At 38.1% G+C, this 16,535-nt stretch overlaps 1 protein-coding gene across 2 annotated transcripts in view; it reads left to right on the top strand.

Moving 5' to 3' along the window:
- Nucleotides 1-15,318, top strand: part of kmt2cb (lysine (K)-specific methyltransferase 2Cb) — a 124,769-nt gene extending 109,451 nt beyond the window's left edge. For both annotated transcript variants that reach the window (XM_067363962.1, XM_067363961.1), the window contains exons 49-61: nt 474-652; nt 768-904; nt 1,359-1,569; nt 2,062-2,198; nt 2,438-2,539; nt 2,683-3,832; nt 5,824-5,960; nt 6,076-6,206; nt 6,983-7,154; nt 8,555-8,671; nt 8,773-8,846; nt 9,216-9,324; nt 13,379-15,318. In XM_067363962.1, the coding sequence (XP_067220063.1) occupies nt 474-652; nt 768-904; nt 1,359-1,569; nt 2,062-2,198; nt 2,438-2,539; nt 2,683-3,832; nt 5,824-5,960; nt 6,076-6,206; nt 6,983-7,154; nt 8,555-8,671; nt 8,773-8,846; nt 9,216-9,324; nt 13,379-13,471 (2,749 nt within the window). In that variant the 3' untranslated portion in view covers nt 13,472-15,318. The remainder of the gene's footprint in view (nt 1-473; nt 653-767; nt 905-1,358; nt 1,570-2,061; nt 2,199-2,437; nt 2,540-2,682; nt 3,833-5,823; nt 5,961-6,075; nt 6,207-6,982; nt 7,155-8,554; nt 8,672-8,772; nt 8,847-9,215; nt 9,325-13,378) is intronic.
- Nucleotides 15,319-16,535: the final 1,217 nt, after the last annotated feature.

Here is a 16,535-nt window from a genome sequence, read left to right as displayed (position 1 = left end):
ATGCAACTTAGACACCTCATCCCTCCAAGATACCATGAAGGACATTTATTATTCTACTTTTAAATTATACAATATAACTTTTTACTTTTGTCTTTAAATACTTTTTCCTACATTTTGATAGTGTTGAAGTTGAAATTTTGGCTTGTCTCCTACCCAGTCCTTTTCACTTCCCTCTATAATAAATTTAATTTTAAAATTGTATCATCATCATTACATCATTGCCTTGATTACATGTTTATTCCAGAGCAAATGCTTTAACACAAATGAAACCCTTTAATTTAAAGAAGTTTAATTTTTCAAAGCTATCAAAAGCGCCATATAATGTTCAGAAAGGAAATAGCGGACAGTACTTTGAAATGAGATTGCATATAAACATGGCACACAAACATCATGAATTTTGTATTTTCTACCCATTAGTCTATTTTCAGTTTCTCAGTTAAAATGTAACAAATGTATTTCTCTCATACACACAGGGGACAGGAGCACTGTGAAGACAGAGACACCCCAGACAGCTTTGTCCCATCGTCTTCCCCAGAGAGTGTCGTTGGCATGGAAATCAGTCGCTATCCAGATCTCTCATTGGTCAAGGAGGAACCTCCTTCTCCAGCCCTGTCTCCAGTAATTCCAATGTTTCCTGTCTTTAGGGGCAAAGGTAACTAGCTCCTTCCCCTTTGTGCCTGCAATTACAATATAAATGGGTGCTGCTGAGTGACTACAGTGGATTTCATTTTTGTGTTTGTTTGTTTATTTATTCCTCCTATTTTTAGGCTCAGAAGTCAGGTTACGTGAGGTCAAGACGGAGCCTTCTTCAGTGTTCTTCGGCTCTCCATTTGGATCGGTGCAAAATGGTTCCAACACTGGGCTGGTGTCCATTGCCATCACACTGAAGCCAGCTGCTGCTGAGGTGAGAAACAGTGTTGGTTTACCAAAAAAAAATCTGTTTCTGCAGAGGTACAGAATTTGTCTCGATTGACAGCACAAGAACACAAAGTACAGAAAAAACAACACAGTACAACAAAACATAGAGGAACAAGTACAACAATTTCCCTACTACAGAAAAGGTGCAAAGATGGGTGTCTTTGACACAAGATTTGACAGATAATTTATATTCACGTCACAAGCAGTCAGTAGGAATGGAGTGAATACAAATGGTATAAACAACTAGATTTTTACATTTTCTGAAGAAAATGTGAGTTGTTTTGCCAAGGGAAAAAAAAGTGCTGCCTGAACCCTAAGTATGAGCAATAAGAGTAGTGTTGCTCGCATCAGTGAACATATCTAATACATTTCAAGTAATATGAGAAATACTATTTAAACCTTTCTAATTCCTCACTGTGCACTTTCCTTTGCTCTTTCAGAACATCACTGACGTTGTTGCAGCCATTGCTGATCTGATTCGTGTGAAGATCCCCAGCAGCTATGAGGTCAGCAGTGGCCCGGGCTCTATGGGAGCCATCAGGACTTCTGTGGATCCACAGCGTCTAGCCTCTGCACTTCACGAGCCGAATGGACCAAGGGCCATACGGCAAGCGCCTCACCACCTGCAGCTACAGCACAACCATAACAAAAGTGAGAAATGCCTGCTAATCCATGGCCTTATGTCATAATAAACTCTTTCCTAGCATCACATAATCTTTCTGAAATCATTCTAAAATGACTGTGTTGCAATAATATATTTTCTTTTTTTTTTAAATGACACAAAAATCATAGGATAGTGATCAGGATCTAATTATTTATCCGCCAGTTGTTAAGTATGCATTACTATGACTGTGTCTGGCTCAGCTACTAATAGAAAATCACTATTGATTTTGTGAACGATTGGAGAAGCTACTTACACAGTAGTGATCTTGGCCTGAGCTATCCTATTGAAGTCTGCTCATCTGTGTCAGATACTCACTTAATGAATGTACTGAATCAGATTAAAAGCTTCAATACAAGATAACATCTCATTCGTTACAGGGTAATGACACCATTATCATTGTGTAATTGCTGTTTTTACGCTAATCAGAGCTGGTAGGAGGAACCTTTCTCTGTTTATTGACAACTGTGGATCTCTTTCAGGTGTTGGTGGTAGAGAGCAGTATAAGAAGGGACAGGGCAGCCCAGGACCGAGGCAACAATGGTGTCAACACTGTAAAGTGGTAGTCCTGGGCAATGGCGTGAGGAAAATTACCAAAGATGAGCAGGGCAAAGCACAGGTAGGAATGTGTGATTTTTATTTGCCTTTAATGTATTCAAAAAGGCATTCGCACCCTAATTTGACATATTTCCATGTGAAATATAGAGTGTGAGGCCAGGCTAATGCTAATGCCTAAACTGTTATTTTGATATTAGTTAACATTAGCCAATAGGACGCATGACCTTTGTGACAGAAAAGTTGTTTCAGTGGTGAAGCAAGTTACATTATTACAATATCTCAACCTCTGATTTCTCCCAGGAGTCCCAGTTATGTTCTGATGGGGGTTTGGTGTTCTGCAGTCATAGCTGTCTCATTCTGCACTCATCATCCTCTCAGTCCAATGGGAACACTGACAACAAGGTTTGTTTTCACTGTCATAATCCATATGCAAACAGCTTTGAGACGGAGCGTGGCTGATTTTATTTGACCGATAGAGGAATTGCTCTTGATTACGCATGATGAATGTTATGCACATGTTTCATGTTTCTATATTGTATTTCCAGGCATCAGTTGCTCTACTTTCTGAAAGTGCTTTGAAACAGAGTCCTTCTAAAGTCCAGCACCAGTACAGCAACAATATGTCCTCGCTGGATGTACACTGCCTGGCCCAACTCCAGCCCAAACCCTCCCCTCCCTCTCCGAACCTTCACGCGGTTTTTACCCCAGCCAAAGCATCTCAAGCGATCAAGACAGAATCTAAACCTGAAAGCATATCAGAGAGCCATCTTAAAGTTACTGTTAAGCTGAAACCGTGTTCAGAGAGCCACATGGAAGACAAACTGTGGCATCACGGCAAACGGTGGAAAGGCCTGCGCTGGCGAAAATGGACAGTACACATTGCGGTTCCAAAAGTTGCCACCCAAGAGTCGGAAGTTGAGGAGCTCTTGCAGCAGCTCAACTCATCTCTGCGGCCATGCTCAACCACCCGTGATCGGCGCCGCTGTTGTTTTTGCCAACAGATTGGCGATGGGATGACGGATGGCCCTGCCAGGCTGCTCAACTTGGACTTGGACACCTGGGTGCACCTGAACTGCGCCCTTTGGTCCTCTGAGGTCTATGAGACTCAATCCGGTGCCCTGATCAATGTAGAATTGGCGCGTCAGCGTGGGCAAACGGTGGTTTGTGCGTTCTGTCAGCGCTTAGGCGCCACCAGTGGATGCCATCGGCTGCGTTGCCTCAACATCTACCATTTCACCTGCGCCCTGCAGGCCGGCTGTACGTTTTTTAAGGATAAGACGATGCTGTGCCACCAGCACCGGCCCCGGGGAGCCGGTGCTGCCGCTGGCTTGCACTTAGAACATCAGCTGCGCTGTTTCTCTGTGTTCCGCCGTGTCTTCGTACAGCGTGATGAACTGCGACAGTTAGCAGCGGCCGTGCAGCAGCCTGAGCGCGGCCATACTTTCCGTGTGGGCAGTTTGCTTTTCCATGCCATGGGTCAGCTGCCACCTGCCCTGCTGCCCACGTTCCACTCGTCTACGGCCATCTATCCACCAGGCTATGAGGCGAGCAGGCTTTACTGGAGCATGCGGCACGGTCAGAAGCGCTGCCGATACATCTGCTCCGTGGAAGAACATGAGGGGCGTCCTGAATTCAGCATCCGTGTTATTGAGCAGGGCTACGAGGATCTGGTGCTAACTGACACCTCTGCTAAAGGTACAGCTGCCTTAGTCTCCATCACATATACTGATATAATAGCAGACAGGGTTTGTGACAGATCCTTAAACAAAGTCTTAAAATCAGTTTTATCAAATTCATAAAAACTCCGAAGTGGTATAACAAAAGTCTTAATCATAATTTTAAAAGGTCTTAAATTGGGGGATGACTTAACGTAATTATTAAACTTGAAATGGCTATGATTTACTGAAATAAATGTCAGTGCTTCAAGTTTCAAAGTAAAAACTTGGCACTGCCACGCTTTCTACAGACTACAGACTTCAGACAGAGCAGTTCAAAATCAGTGAATACCACTCATTTATGCCATGATCTGTTAATAAATTATGCCATATGTTTACTCTATGGTGTTAATGTTTTAATTCATATTTTATCTCCATCTTTTTGAGTGAGTACTTAGACGTTGTTAAACATAAAATAAGGATCCAAGTGGATTTCAGGCATGTTTATAATTAAGTCTTTTTTCTGGCTATTGCTATTTTGGTTACTCATTTAATTCAACATAAACTTGCTTCTCTCTGGTTTGCCCTGTGAAAGGAAGAAGGAACATATTCAACAATTACAATTGTACAATTATTGGCACAATAATCTATTTACTGCCTTTCTTTAAACACATTATTATCTTGTCAGCAAAATACAATAACGGCCTCTAATTCATATATATTGTTATATTGATAAATATACCAATTTGAATTCATATGTATATATTACATAAAACAGTATATTATTTATAAAACAATTCTAAAATTTGCAGTTACAGTTAGCAGTTTGTTGATAAAAGTCCTGGAATGTGAGCCTCAGCTTTATAATCTGCAATACATGATTTATTTTGAAATTTTTAGCATTTGTTCTGTATGAACATGCAGTATTTGGGGAGGTATTAAATAATGTCCAGGTTGCTGCTGGAAGAGGTGTTAGTGAGGCCAGGAGGGGGTGCTCACCCTGTGGTCTGTGTGGGTCCTTATGCCCCAATATAGTGATGAGGACACTCATTAGTGATGAGGACACTATACTGTCAAAAAGCACCGTCCTTCGGATGAGACATTAAACCGAAGTCCTAACTCTCTGTGGTCATAAAAAAAATCCCAGGATGTCCTTCGAAAAAAAAGAGTAGGGGTATAACCCCGACATCCCCGCCAAATTTGCCCATTGGCCTCTGTCCATCTTGGCCTCGTAATCATCCCCATTATACGGATTGGCTACATCACTCTGTCTCCTCTCCACCAATAAGCTGGTGTGTGGTGGGCGTTCTGGCACAATATGGCTGCAGTTGCATCATCCAGATGGATGCTGCACATTGGTGATGGTTGAGGAGATTCCCACCTCCATGTAAACCGCTTTGAGTATCCAGAAAAGCACTATATAAATGTTATTATTATTGTTATCATTATTACTAATTTAGTGTTATTTTGAAATATATGAGTGACTTTAACTGCAATATGGTTGACATTAAACCTAAAACAACATTTAAAATAGCTAAACTAAAAAAGCACAGGGCATAAAATTAAATGGCAGCTTTCATGTTCAGCAGGGTGTAAAAAAAACTACAAACTTGCAAGTAATGCCTTTTGTCTCCAAACCAATTCATGTTTTGCCCACAATCCACTTCAAAAGAACCAAATCAAAGCTTTCAGTTTATCAAATCTGAAATGAGTGTAAAAGAACTGACAAGTGGACTCAGATGTCTTTTTGTTGTGCACATATTACAAAACAACCTGAGACCACAAAAAAAAAAAAAAACCTTACGAGCCCCATATACGCAGAGGACAAAACAAATCTGCCCTAATATATGTCTAGGGACCTTATATATTTATTTAAACAATTACAGTTGCAGCTTTTCGAGGTTCAATAATTGCACTATGCCATATTATAATTTAAACTTCAATGCGATTAATTGTGTAAACCTCATTTAAATCCTCATTTAATTATTTTTTTTATTTGTTTGAATGCTCATTCTCACCCATGTGCTCTAGGAGTCTGGGACAAGGTTCTTGGGCCCGTGGCTGAGAGGAGGGCTGAGACGGGCATGCTGAGACTCTTCCCCATCTATCTGAAGGGAGAGGACTTGTTTGGGCTCACCATCTCAGCCGTTACCCGCATCACTGAATCGGTATTTACAATAATTACAACCTTTATATCACTCAATGCATATTGTAAAGTGAAATGCCCTGTTATGTACAGCTTGTTACAATGCGCTCATTTTGTGAAACGTCACTCTGTTGTAGCTGCCGGGTGTGGAGGCGTGCTCAAGGTATCGATTTCGTTATGGACGTAATCCCATGTTGGTGCTTCCACTGTCGATCAATCCATCTGGCAGCGCTCGTTCTGAGTTGCAGACGTTCCCCCATCATGAGAGGTCAGTATTGTGAAAAATTACAGTGTGGTCACTTTAACAGAATTTCAGTGAAATTTTATGTGTAAGAACAGGTTTATTGTCCATTGTCATTAGCATAGAGATGTATGAAGCACAGCTAACACAGAAATCACTTTCAAATCAAGCAGCTATCTGTTGGTCAGTGCGGTGAATTTACGTGAACACAAGCAAAATGTGCTCGGACAATTTTATTTTGCCAGTGAAATTTCACCAAGCAACAGTAAAGCTGTGTTCACACTCCCAGAGACTACGTGTTGAAAGTGGCTGGCGGTGAAGTCGTTATCACTATTTGTTGCATAGTAACGTTTGTTTGATTGCCATTCGTTATTCATTCGGATGTTGTAGAAAACTAATCAGTTTTAAAATTCAAAAATTAACTTGCCATGACCGTCCACTATGTGATGTAGTCATGGATCATGTGTGCTCCAATGACTTCCCTCCTATTGGTTGTCACTCACAAAATTTGCTCTTCATTTGCATAAGTTAAACATATCACAACTTTGTCGCTTCGCTGGACACGCCTACATCCTGTCTCCAATGGTCACTGTCACTCGCGTTGCCAAAAATCACCAGCTCTCTAGTGAAATGAATGAGATCGTGTCGTTTTGTTGCTACGTGTTACTGGTAGTGTGAACAGGGCTTACTGTAAATGTGACCACACTTTTACATTATGCGTTTGTTGGAAGAGCAGTATTAATTCTTTCTCTGTTTCTGCCATTTTCTTATACTCGCCAACAAACTCGCATATACTCCCAAAGGTTGAAGATCCTCTCTGTGTGGGCCAGAACATCTCACTGCATCCAGAACTCCACCTCGACGGATAGTGGATCATCTCACAGCAAGCACTTTGTGCACTCAAAGTCATCTCAGTACCGCCGGCTGACCAGCGACTGGAAGACAAATGTGTTTCTGGCACACTCCCGCATTCAGGTGGGTCCGTTCAGTTATTTGTGAAAACTGGCTGAAATTGTCAGGTTCATCTGATCGTCTGAAAATGTACAGTTTTTTTAAGAGATTCAGACAGATCTCATTGGATTGAAGCCTTAAAATACTCGGTGTGCCTTGAGTGACTACAGTTTCTCTAAGAGCATCTTAATGAAAACGGTCTCTTTTAAGCCTGTGTTATTGGCATTCCTCCCTCTGGCACGGTTGTTGGTCATCTAAAAGAGCCACAGCTGATCCAGTGTCTCTTCCAGTTCCCTGCCAAGCTTTTTAAAACCACACAGGCATAAAAACAGCTAAATTACTAAGATAAATCTGATGTCTCATTCAGTCAGCTGTACAAACCTGTGTATGCTAATTGAAGCAGTGTAGATTGGAATGTACATGGGTCAGTCTCTAGAAACTATGTCTAGGTCATATTTTCTCCCCCCCCCCCCCCCAAAAAAAAAAGAATATTTAGAAGATATTTTGCATATGGAAATGAAGGAATTTTGCTGAAAATTTTTCATTAAATTCAGTAAAAATATTTATTGTATTGTACTGTAAAAATACTGTACTACAATCATTTTGAAATTACTATTACTAAAATGATGTAAAAAAATAAATAAATCATATTTTCCTGCATTACAGTAATGACAATAGGGCAGGGAATGAGCTTAATAGTTGTAAAAAAAGTCACAATGTAAAAAAAAAATAAAAATAAAATAAATAACCTTTTAACCAAAATGTCTATTAAAAATAATTGCTGATTTATTTATTGATTCATTTAATTATGATATTTACTTATATTCATTTTATTTTTGCTGTAAAGTATCACCCAGAGATGTTTCTTCTCAGAATTAAAAATAAATAAATAAATAAACCCAGAGAAAACTCTTCAGGGACGATAATTTTCAAGGAAAAAAACTGTTCACAGAAGTGAGCTAAACTTGACAAAAACTCCCTTTACTATTAATAAAAAATTATATAAAAATAAAGTAAATACATTTTTAAAAATCTAAAAATACAGAAGTTTTCTGTTAGGGTGTGGGTTCAGGTTAGGTTTATAGTATTGATAATTAGCTCTACAAAAACAATACAAGTATGATAGAGCAAGTAAATGTCTGTGTAACTGCTTAACCAGATTTTGGTGCCAAATTCATACTCAGAAGTGAGCTAAACCTGACAAAACCTCCTTTTGGGATGTGTAATATGTAAAAACAGTATAAAAATTGAATTACAAAAAAAGTAAAATGCAAAAATACAGCAAGTTTTCAGTTAGGGATAAGTTATAGTATTTGTAACTAGAAGGCTATGGAACGTGCCCATTTTGTGTGTGTGTGCGTGTGTGTGTGTGTGATCTCTAGCCTTGGGTGTGGATGCATATCTAATGCATCTTGTGTCTGCAGGGTCTTGGGCTGTTTGCAGCGCGTGACATTGAGAAGCAGACCATGGTGATTGAATACATGGGGGATATTCTGCGCACTGAGGTGGCCATGAGGAAAGAGCTGCTGTACAAGGCTAAGGTAACGCTCGTTCATCCACTGAGGAAATAGTGCTGGGAATAATGTTACCTTGACATGCTGTCAAATATGTTTGTCTAAATCTGTGTGGATTTCTCCCACAGAACCGCCCAGCATATATGTTCCGCATCGACAGCGAGCGAGTTATTGACGCAACCCACTCTGGAAGCCCAGCAAGGTAAAAAAAAAAATTAACTTGATGTGTCAAGTCAGCTTTCATATATGTAGATTACTTGATGATGCATTATGGGCAATGTCAAATCTGATATATTACTGTCATTTTCTGTACTTTGCACAATTCTGAGCACAGTTCTGAATACCTGTGAACCCAATGTTTAATATTGCTTATATCATATCAGAACAAACCCACTTAAAGTTTTAAAATGCATATAAAGTTAGTGTGCCATTGCTTTTCTCTGATATTTAAATTACAATTTTTCCTAGTGAATGACAAAGTGTTTGACATAAATTGCTGTTGGAAATTTCAAAGCGTGCTCTTGGATGCAAGTAGAAGTTACAATTCATTTTAATTGGATGTTTCCCATAGATACATCAATCATTCATGCTCACCAAATTGTGTGGCTGAGGTTGTGACGTTTGAGCGGGGCTACAAGATTATCATCAGTGCCGCCCGCAGGATTGAGAGGGGAGAAGAGGTAAGACTGTACAAGTGTGTCATTTATTTTCATGCACCCTAAATAAACTGTGGAAACATGCCCAAAAAATAACTTTGCAATGCACAACAATCTTGCAGCGCAGTTCTGGTAGACTGTGAAGGATGCAGCAGACCATTGCAATCTGGCATACTTTTAGGGATACCAAATCGGTTATCGGCTGATATTATAGAATTTTTTGTATAGGTATCGGCTGATAAGGGATATTTAATTGTTCATGCTCATTTGCACTATTTGACATTTAGATTTCCTTTACTGTCATCTGACACTCACTTAAAGGTACACTATGTAACTGTAGCGGTTAAAAAACAAAACTGCATGAATTTTCGGAAGAACATTGTTTTGGTTGTGCTTTGTCTATGTGTGACTGTGCAGATAAATATGGTTAAATCCTACTGCTCATAAAACATTTACTACTAGGCTTAAGAGACATAACCAGTTTAGATGGAAAGGATTTCAAGCTGACTAGCTGAAGATGTTACTGTAGCTATTATTAATAGAAACGGAACTTCCTTGAAAATAAATTTCAGCACAGCGCTACAACAACCATATTGAAATGACCCTTCATAATAGATAATGCTTTACAATGAATTCTGTTAAAGAGCTACATATGGCAATTTATTTGGGCTGCATTTCCCAAAAGCATCGTTAGCCAAGTATCATCGCAAAACCATAACCCAAAACCATAGTTCAAATGAACATTCGCAAACTGCATCGCAAACTTGTGTGGTTCTTGTTTTTATGACATGTGAACTTGATAAATCGTTATCTTGAGCAAAATAAGCAAACTGACATTGTTTTATTTCAAATTAATACAAATGTCATTTACTTATTTTAGATTGTCAAGAGATTTTAAGCATCATTTTTGAACAGTGCACATCTGCTTACGTGCTCTAGAACGAGCCTATGATTGAATCTAGAAATAAAGCAAAATAACTGAGAAAAATGACATTTAGTGTTTAGATGCCAAGTCTGAGATTTACTGTATAGCAAAAAATCTCAAATGTATTCATTTAAAGAAGTTATTACTCCACCACCTGCGTGACATCATTCACCAAACGTGGCTGGACGACAGGTTTGCGACAATACAGTTTCAGGAAACAGTCGTGACTAGCTAGTTGATTTGTTCAACGATGCATCGTACTATGGTAATGAAGCAGCAAGTTACGTTGCTGTACGGGAAACGCACCATCTCCACGCCGCTTTTACAACATTTCAAATCCCTCAGTTCTTGCCATCTCCGAAGAGCCAAGCCAATGTTGATTCTTGTTTTACTACGAGCTCTGTCACGTTCACTTTTTGCCAGCAGACTCTCCTCTGTTCACCGTTTTTTAAACAGGTGATTCCCCAGAGGTTCAAGATTTATCATGCTCCATGTCAACATTTCTCGTTCTTTGTGACAAATAACCTGTGCCACCCCCACACCAAACACACATCAAAGTAGCCAGAGCAACTTTTCTCTATTTACAGATATGATGAGATACGAACAGGCGAGTGATGTATGTACGCAATTTTTTACAAAAAATCATCTCATCAGGTCTAAATTATAAACACTTATAATAGGCTTACCATAGTGAATCAGGGAAAGGCAAAAACTTGTTTTGGAAGAAGGATTAATGAGGTATTGACTTATTATTTAAATGTTGTTCATTTTGAACAAAAAAATTACATAGTGTACCTTTAAAATACCAGTTTAACAACACTTAAAGGGTTAGTTCACCCAAAAATTTGTCATTAATTGCGCACCCTCATGTTGTTCCAAACCCATAAGACCTTTGTTCATCTTCGGAACACAAATTAAGATACTCTGATGGCTCAGTGAGGCCTTCATTGACAGCAAGATAATGAACAGTGTTGGGCACGTTACTTTAAAAAAGTAATTAGTTATAGTTACTAGTTATTTCTCACAAATAGTAACGGAGTTAGTAACTGAGTTACATCATTATAAAAGTAACTAATTACCAGGAAAAGTAACTATTGTGTTACTTTAAAAAAAAAATGTCAAATAACTTGAATGCCCCCATTATTAAATATAAGTCTAAGAATAAATAATTCTTGATCCGACTCGTGACTCATGATCCGCTCTTGCTTATGACATTTCTCTGTACTGTCATTAAAGAAAATGTAGTTTCATATATATGTTTAAATAGTCCTATGTTTTAAATTAATTTACTTATGAAAAGAGAACACCGAGAGTAAGATGCATCATAAGGCAAGGCAATTTTATTTGTATAGCATATTTCATACACAATGGTAATTCAAAGTGCTTTACATAAAGAAGAAAAAATAGAACACAAGGAATAGAAATAATAGTAAAAACAGAGAATTTTGCTATCTGGATGGATGAGCTAGGAAGTCTTAGGGAGTTTTTTGTTGTCGTTATAAGATGCGCAATATAGCGGGAGTCATGGAGTGGGTCAGACATGATTTTGACCACTTCATTAAGTTTTGTTTTATAGAAAGCCTCTCTTTAAAGTGAATTTTGTTTTGTAAAAATTATATCTTAATTTTAATCAATGTTTCATCAACCAATTGCCTGGATTTAATACATAAGAAGCAAATATAGCAGACAATATAATCATGGATGCACGGGCGCGATCACTGGCGCGTGAACTGGAGGCTAAATCATAGGCTAAATGAACCAAAACTCAGCGTACAGGCTGCTTGCCTCGCAGACATGAGAAATATATCTATAGAAAGCTTGAAATATATACTTTAAAACAAAATAATTAAAAACGAAAAGACTCTACTCTGATTATGTAATCCGAATGAAATGTGCATTTTCTCTCTAGGCGCGTCCAGTATATGCGGAGATGATGAGAGTCAGCAATGTCAACATCATCTTTGCAGCCGACACTGATTCAGAAAACATTACTTTATTAATAAACAATTAAAATGTCTCCTTGCTGTTTTTTTGTCATATTCATAATCATTACTTTTGCCGGTTCTTCATGGCAAGCGTTATGCGTGCGCTTGAGTGCATAGCATATGTTACATAAACGCTCATTATTAGTTTATTCTCTCCAGTATTTAAGATATTAAATTAATATAAATGTGATTAGTCAACTAATGGCTTAAATGAACAACTACTATCGCAGTAGATAGGACCTTCGAACCAGAAAGACACAGCTTACATTTGACTAAAAGGTTTTTGTCTTTATGCTCAACTGAGGATATTTCCACTTTGAGAAACTCCTTTTGCTCTCGCCTTGACTCGCCATGACTGGCGCACATACTTGAATTAACGGAAACACGCCCCAGTGCGTCTTCGTGTTTACAGTGGTTGGCATCCACCAATCCTACAATGCATCGCTGCTGTAAACAGGTTAGGCTGTAGGCTACACTTCAGCCAAAATTAATTCATTTAAAAAAGTAACGTACAATGCACCATATGGTAACGGAGTTAATTTATTTAAAAAGTAATGCGTTACAGTATTGGTTACTGTCAAAAGTAACTGTGTTACAGTAACAGTTACTGCCCAACACTGATAAAGAACATTTTCAGATGCCCAGAAATCTACTAAAGACATATTTAAAACAGTTCATGCGACAACAGAGGTTCAACCTCAGTGTTATGAAGTGACAAGAATACTTTTTGTCCGCCAAAAAAACAAAATAATGACTTTATTCAACAATATCTTGTGATGGGCGATTTCAAAACACTACTTTAGCAAGCTTCGAAGCTTTATGAATCTTTTGTTTCGAATCAGTGGTTCGGAGTGTGTATCAAACTGCCAAAGTCACGCCCACCCAGGGGTGAACCATTGAAATTTCAAAACACATTTCGAACACACGCTCCGAACAACTGATTTAAAACAAAAGATTTGTGAAGCTTCAAAACTTCATGAAACAAGTGTTTTGAAAAACAAGTCAGAAAGTGCTCTCGACTGCACCACATGTCTGGTTATAATGCTTTTCTCGATCATGTGATGAAATACTGAAAAAGGGACAATTTTTGGAGTGTCTGTTTTTATAAGAACTATCCGCAGAGCTTATCATTTGAGATTTGAACCATTTTTGAATGAATTTGTTTCAGCTCTGCTATGATTACAAGCTCACCCCAGTTGAAGATCAGAGCAAGATCCCATGTCACTGTGGAGCCGCCAACTGCCGCAAGTGGATAAACTGAACAGGAGTGACAGCAACAACTCTTGAGGTGCCAATTTACCAGAGGGAGACATAAAAGAAAAGGAAACAGCCAATCCTGGAAGTTGTTTTAGCGGGCGATCATTTTTAAACGTGCAAAACTAAGAGGAAAACACAATGCTAGAATACAGCATTGTGTGAGAGCCATTTGTTTCATTTTCTTGACTTGAAAGGAAAAGGTTCCGTTATGTGCATGTGCCATGAGTCTGTGTGCGTGTGTGCGCGCGTGTGTGTGTGTGTGTGAGCGTTTAGCTTGGTTTGTTTGTCAGCTCAAATGCGTGTGCGTCACACGGGACAGATTTCACCAGCGAATGAAGACGGAGAACGAGCGAGAGCACTGTGCCGGGTATGCCTTATAGGTCGATGGAGAGGGCAGGCCCATCTGTATGACGTGATCTGTACCGTAGAAATCAATGTAGAACATCACTGAATGGAGAATGTACGGAATTGACTTCCGCAAAGGGAAAAACATGTTGCACTAAAAAAAAAAGAAAAGGAAAAAAAAAAGAAATAGAAAACAAACTCACGAAAAAACTCAAAAATACTTGATTCCATGAGTCAGTTTTATCCTAGATATCTCTCATTGTTTAGTGTAAGAAAATAAAGGTGTTTTGTATTTATTACTGTGTGAGTGAATGAATGGGCCTATTTTTAAAAGCGGTTTTATGCCGATAAAAAGGATGCCCGACTGCGATTCTTGCACGCAGTTTGAGATTCTGTTACATCTGTAAATACCGTGTAAATATAGAGAAATATCGGAATGATTGACCAAATACTACCTTATTCACTACCTTATTCATATCGGTATTCAGATATTTTAGATGTGCTTGTTCCGTTTTGTTTTGCTTTTTTCTCCTTTCTTTTCCTTTTCAGAATTATTTAACAAAGACACATCACGATACCACGTGTACACGTGTAATTATGAAACTGTACAGAATTACAAAAGTGATTTTCACAAGAAAGTATTTTCTCTGTGCTTAGGATGTGGTATTTGTAGTGACTTTGTGGTTTATTCATTATTGCTGACCATTTTGTTGGTTTTCATTTCAATTTGTTCCATTTTATGTTACGGATAGCAGCGACACAGAATTCAAAACAAGTGACATTCTAGTAAATCAGGTGGGATTGTAGATATAGGGATAACTGTGAAATGAACTTTAAACCTCACAAACCGATTATGAGATCACAAGCGTAACCTGAACAGGCACAAGTAGATCATGCTCATTTTTAAAAAAAAGGCTGTCGTGTGGATTTTATAAACATGCAACTTTGTTGCGTGAGAAAGAGAAGTCGCCGTATTGTGAGCAGGAATCGGTGGGAGGAAGGGCCAGCATAACTCTCTAAAAAATGTGTACATATGAAAAACATATGCCTGTATTAGTTTTATTGATTGAAGTGAAGCATCTGTTCAGAGAGCGCTATTCATTTTGTAGCCAAAAACTGTTTTCACATTTCACATGCCTTGTTATTTCAATTTGGGAGTTTCTGTGTGCACAATTTCACGTTGAAAAATGGACAGTTTAGACTTTGTATTGTACTGGGCATGAATTTTTTCAAAAGAGTCAGTTGTATATATTTTTTCTCAATGAACAGCTGTAACAAAATTGTTTCATGGATATTTTCCTTGTCTTGTAAAATACATCAATTTCCTAGTGTTTTTTTCTTTCTTTCTTTTTTTTCCCTTTTTTTCTTTTTTGCTCTGTATAGTAGTCTAAATTGTTTTGGAAACTGAAGCTTTTTTGAAGTACACAGAGCGATATAGGGTTTGGTATTTGAGGAATTGAATTTACATTTACAAAAAAATAATAAAATATTTTACATCATTAATTGATGCACAACTTATTTTTTTTCTGGTAATGTGTTGCAGTTTTATTGAGATACTATTATATTTTTTATCAATATTTTAAATTTTTTATTATTGTGGTTTTTTTTTATTTTAGTTACTGTTTTGTCATTTGTATGTCTTGTTTTTATTATTATTTCAGTTTTAGTTATTCTAATACATCAGCTAAATGAAAATGAAAATGAAACTAGCTGAAATAAAAAAATATATATATATATATATATATATATATATATATATATATATATATATATATATATATATATATATTTTACATTTTAAATACTTTTAATTAAAGGAACACTCCACTTTTTTTGAAAATAGGCTAATTTTCCAACTCCCCTAGAGTTAAACAGTTGAGTTTTACCGTTTTAAAATTCATTCAGCCGATCTCCGGGTCTGGCGGTACCACTTTCAGCATAACGTTAGTTTAGCATAGTTCATTGAATCTGATTAGACCGTTAGCATCTCGCTCAAAAATGACCAGAGTTTTGATATTTTTCCTATTTAAAACTTGACTCTTCTGTATTTACATCGTGTACTAAGACCGACGGAAAATGAAAAGTTGCAATTTTCTAGGCCGATATAGCTAGGAACTATACTCTCATTCTGGCATAATAATCAAGGAACTTTGCTGCCGTACCATGAGTGCAGCAGGCGCAATGATATTACGCAGTGCCTGTGACCCCCTGCTTGCACAGGGAAGCGTGCCTTGCAACCATGGAGACATTTGTGAGAGGAGCTGAGTAATATCATTGCGCCTGCTGCACCCATGGTATGGCAGCAACGTCAGATTCAATGAATTATGCTAAGCTATGCTAAAAGTGGTACCGCCAGACCCGGAGATCGGCTGAATGGATTCAAAAATGGTAACTGTTTAACTCTAGGGGAGTTAGAAAATTAGCCTATTTTCAAAACAAGTAGAGTGTTCCATTAAAATTTATTTTTTCAAGTGACAACAGGTCTTAGTTATTTTATATTCAGGGAGGGGGTCGTATGCATATGATATTAAAAGACCCTCTCACTTTCCTGGGACGCAGCAAGACACCACAGCACACCCCTGAGGCCTCTGGTTTGGGAGGGGGAATCGTGTTATACTGACTCACACACAATGTTCTTCAGCCATAACAAGGTCCATGTCAAGAGTATGAGTTTGTATTGCATAGCCATGGTAACCCCATGTTAAATAGATGAGTGGGACACT

Source organism: Chanodichthys erythropterus, chromosome 16 (genome assembly GCF_024489055.1).
Source record: "Chanodichthys erythropterus isolate Z2021 chromosome 16, ASM2448905v1, whole genome shotgun sequence".
NCBI classification, from domain to species: domain Eukaryota; kingdom Metazoa; phylum Chordata; class Actinopteri; order Cypriniformes; family Xenocyprididae; genus Chanodichthys; species Chanodichthys erythropterus.
Note: the sequence above shows the minus strand (reverse complement) of the source record. Positions and strands in the feature narration are given on the sequence as shown.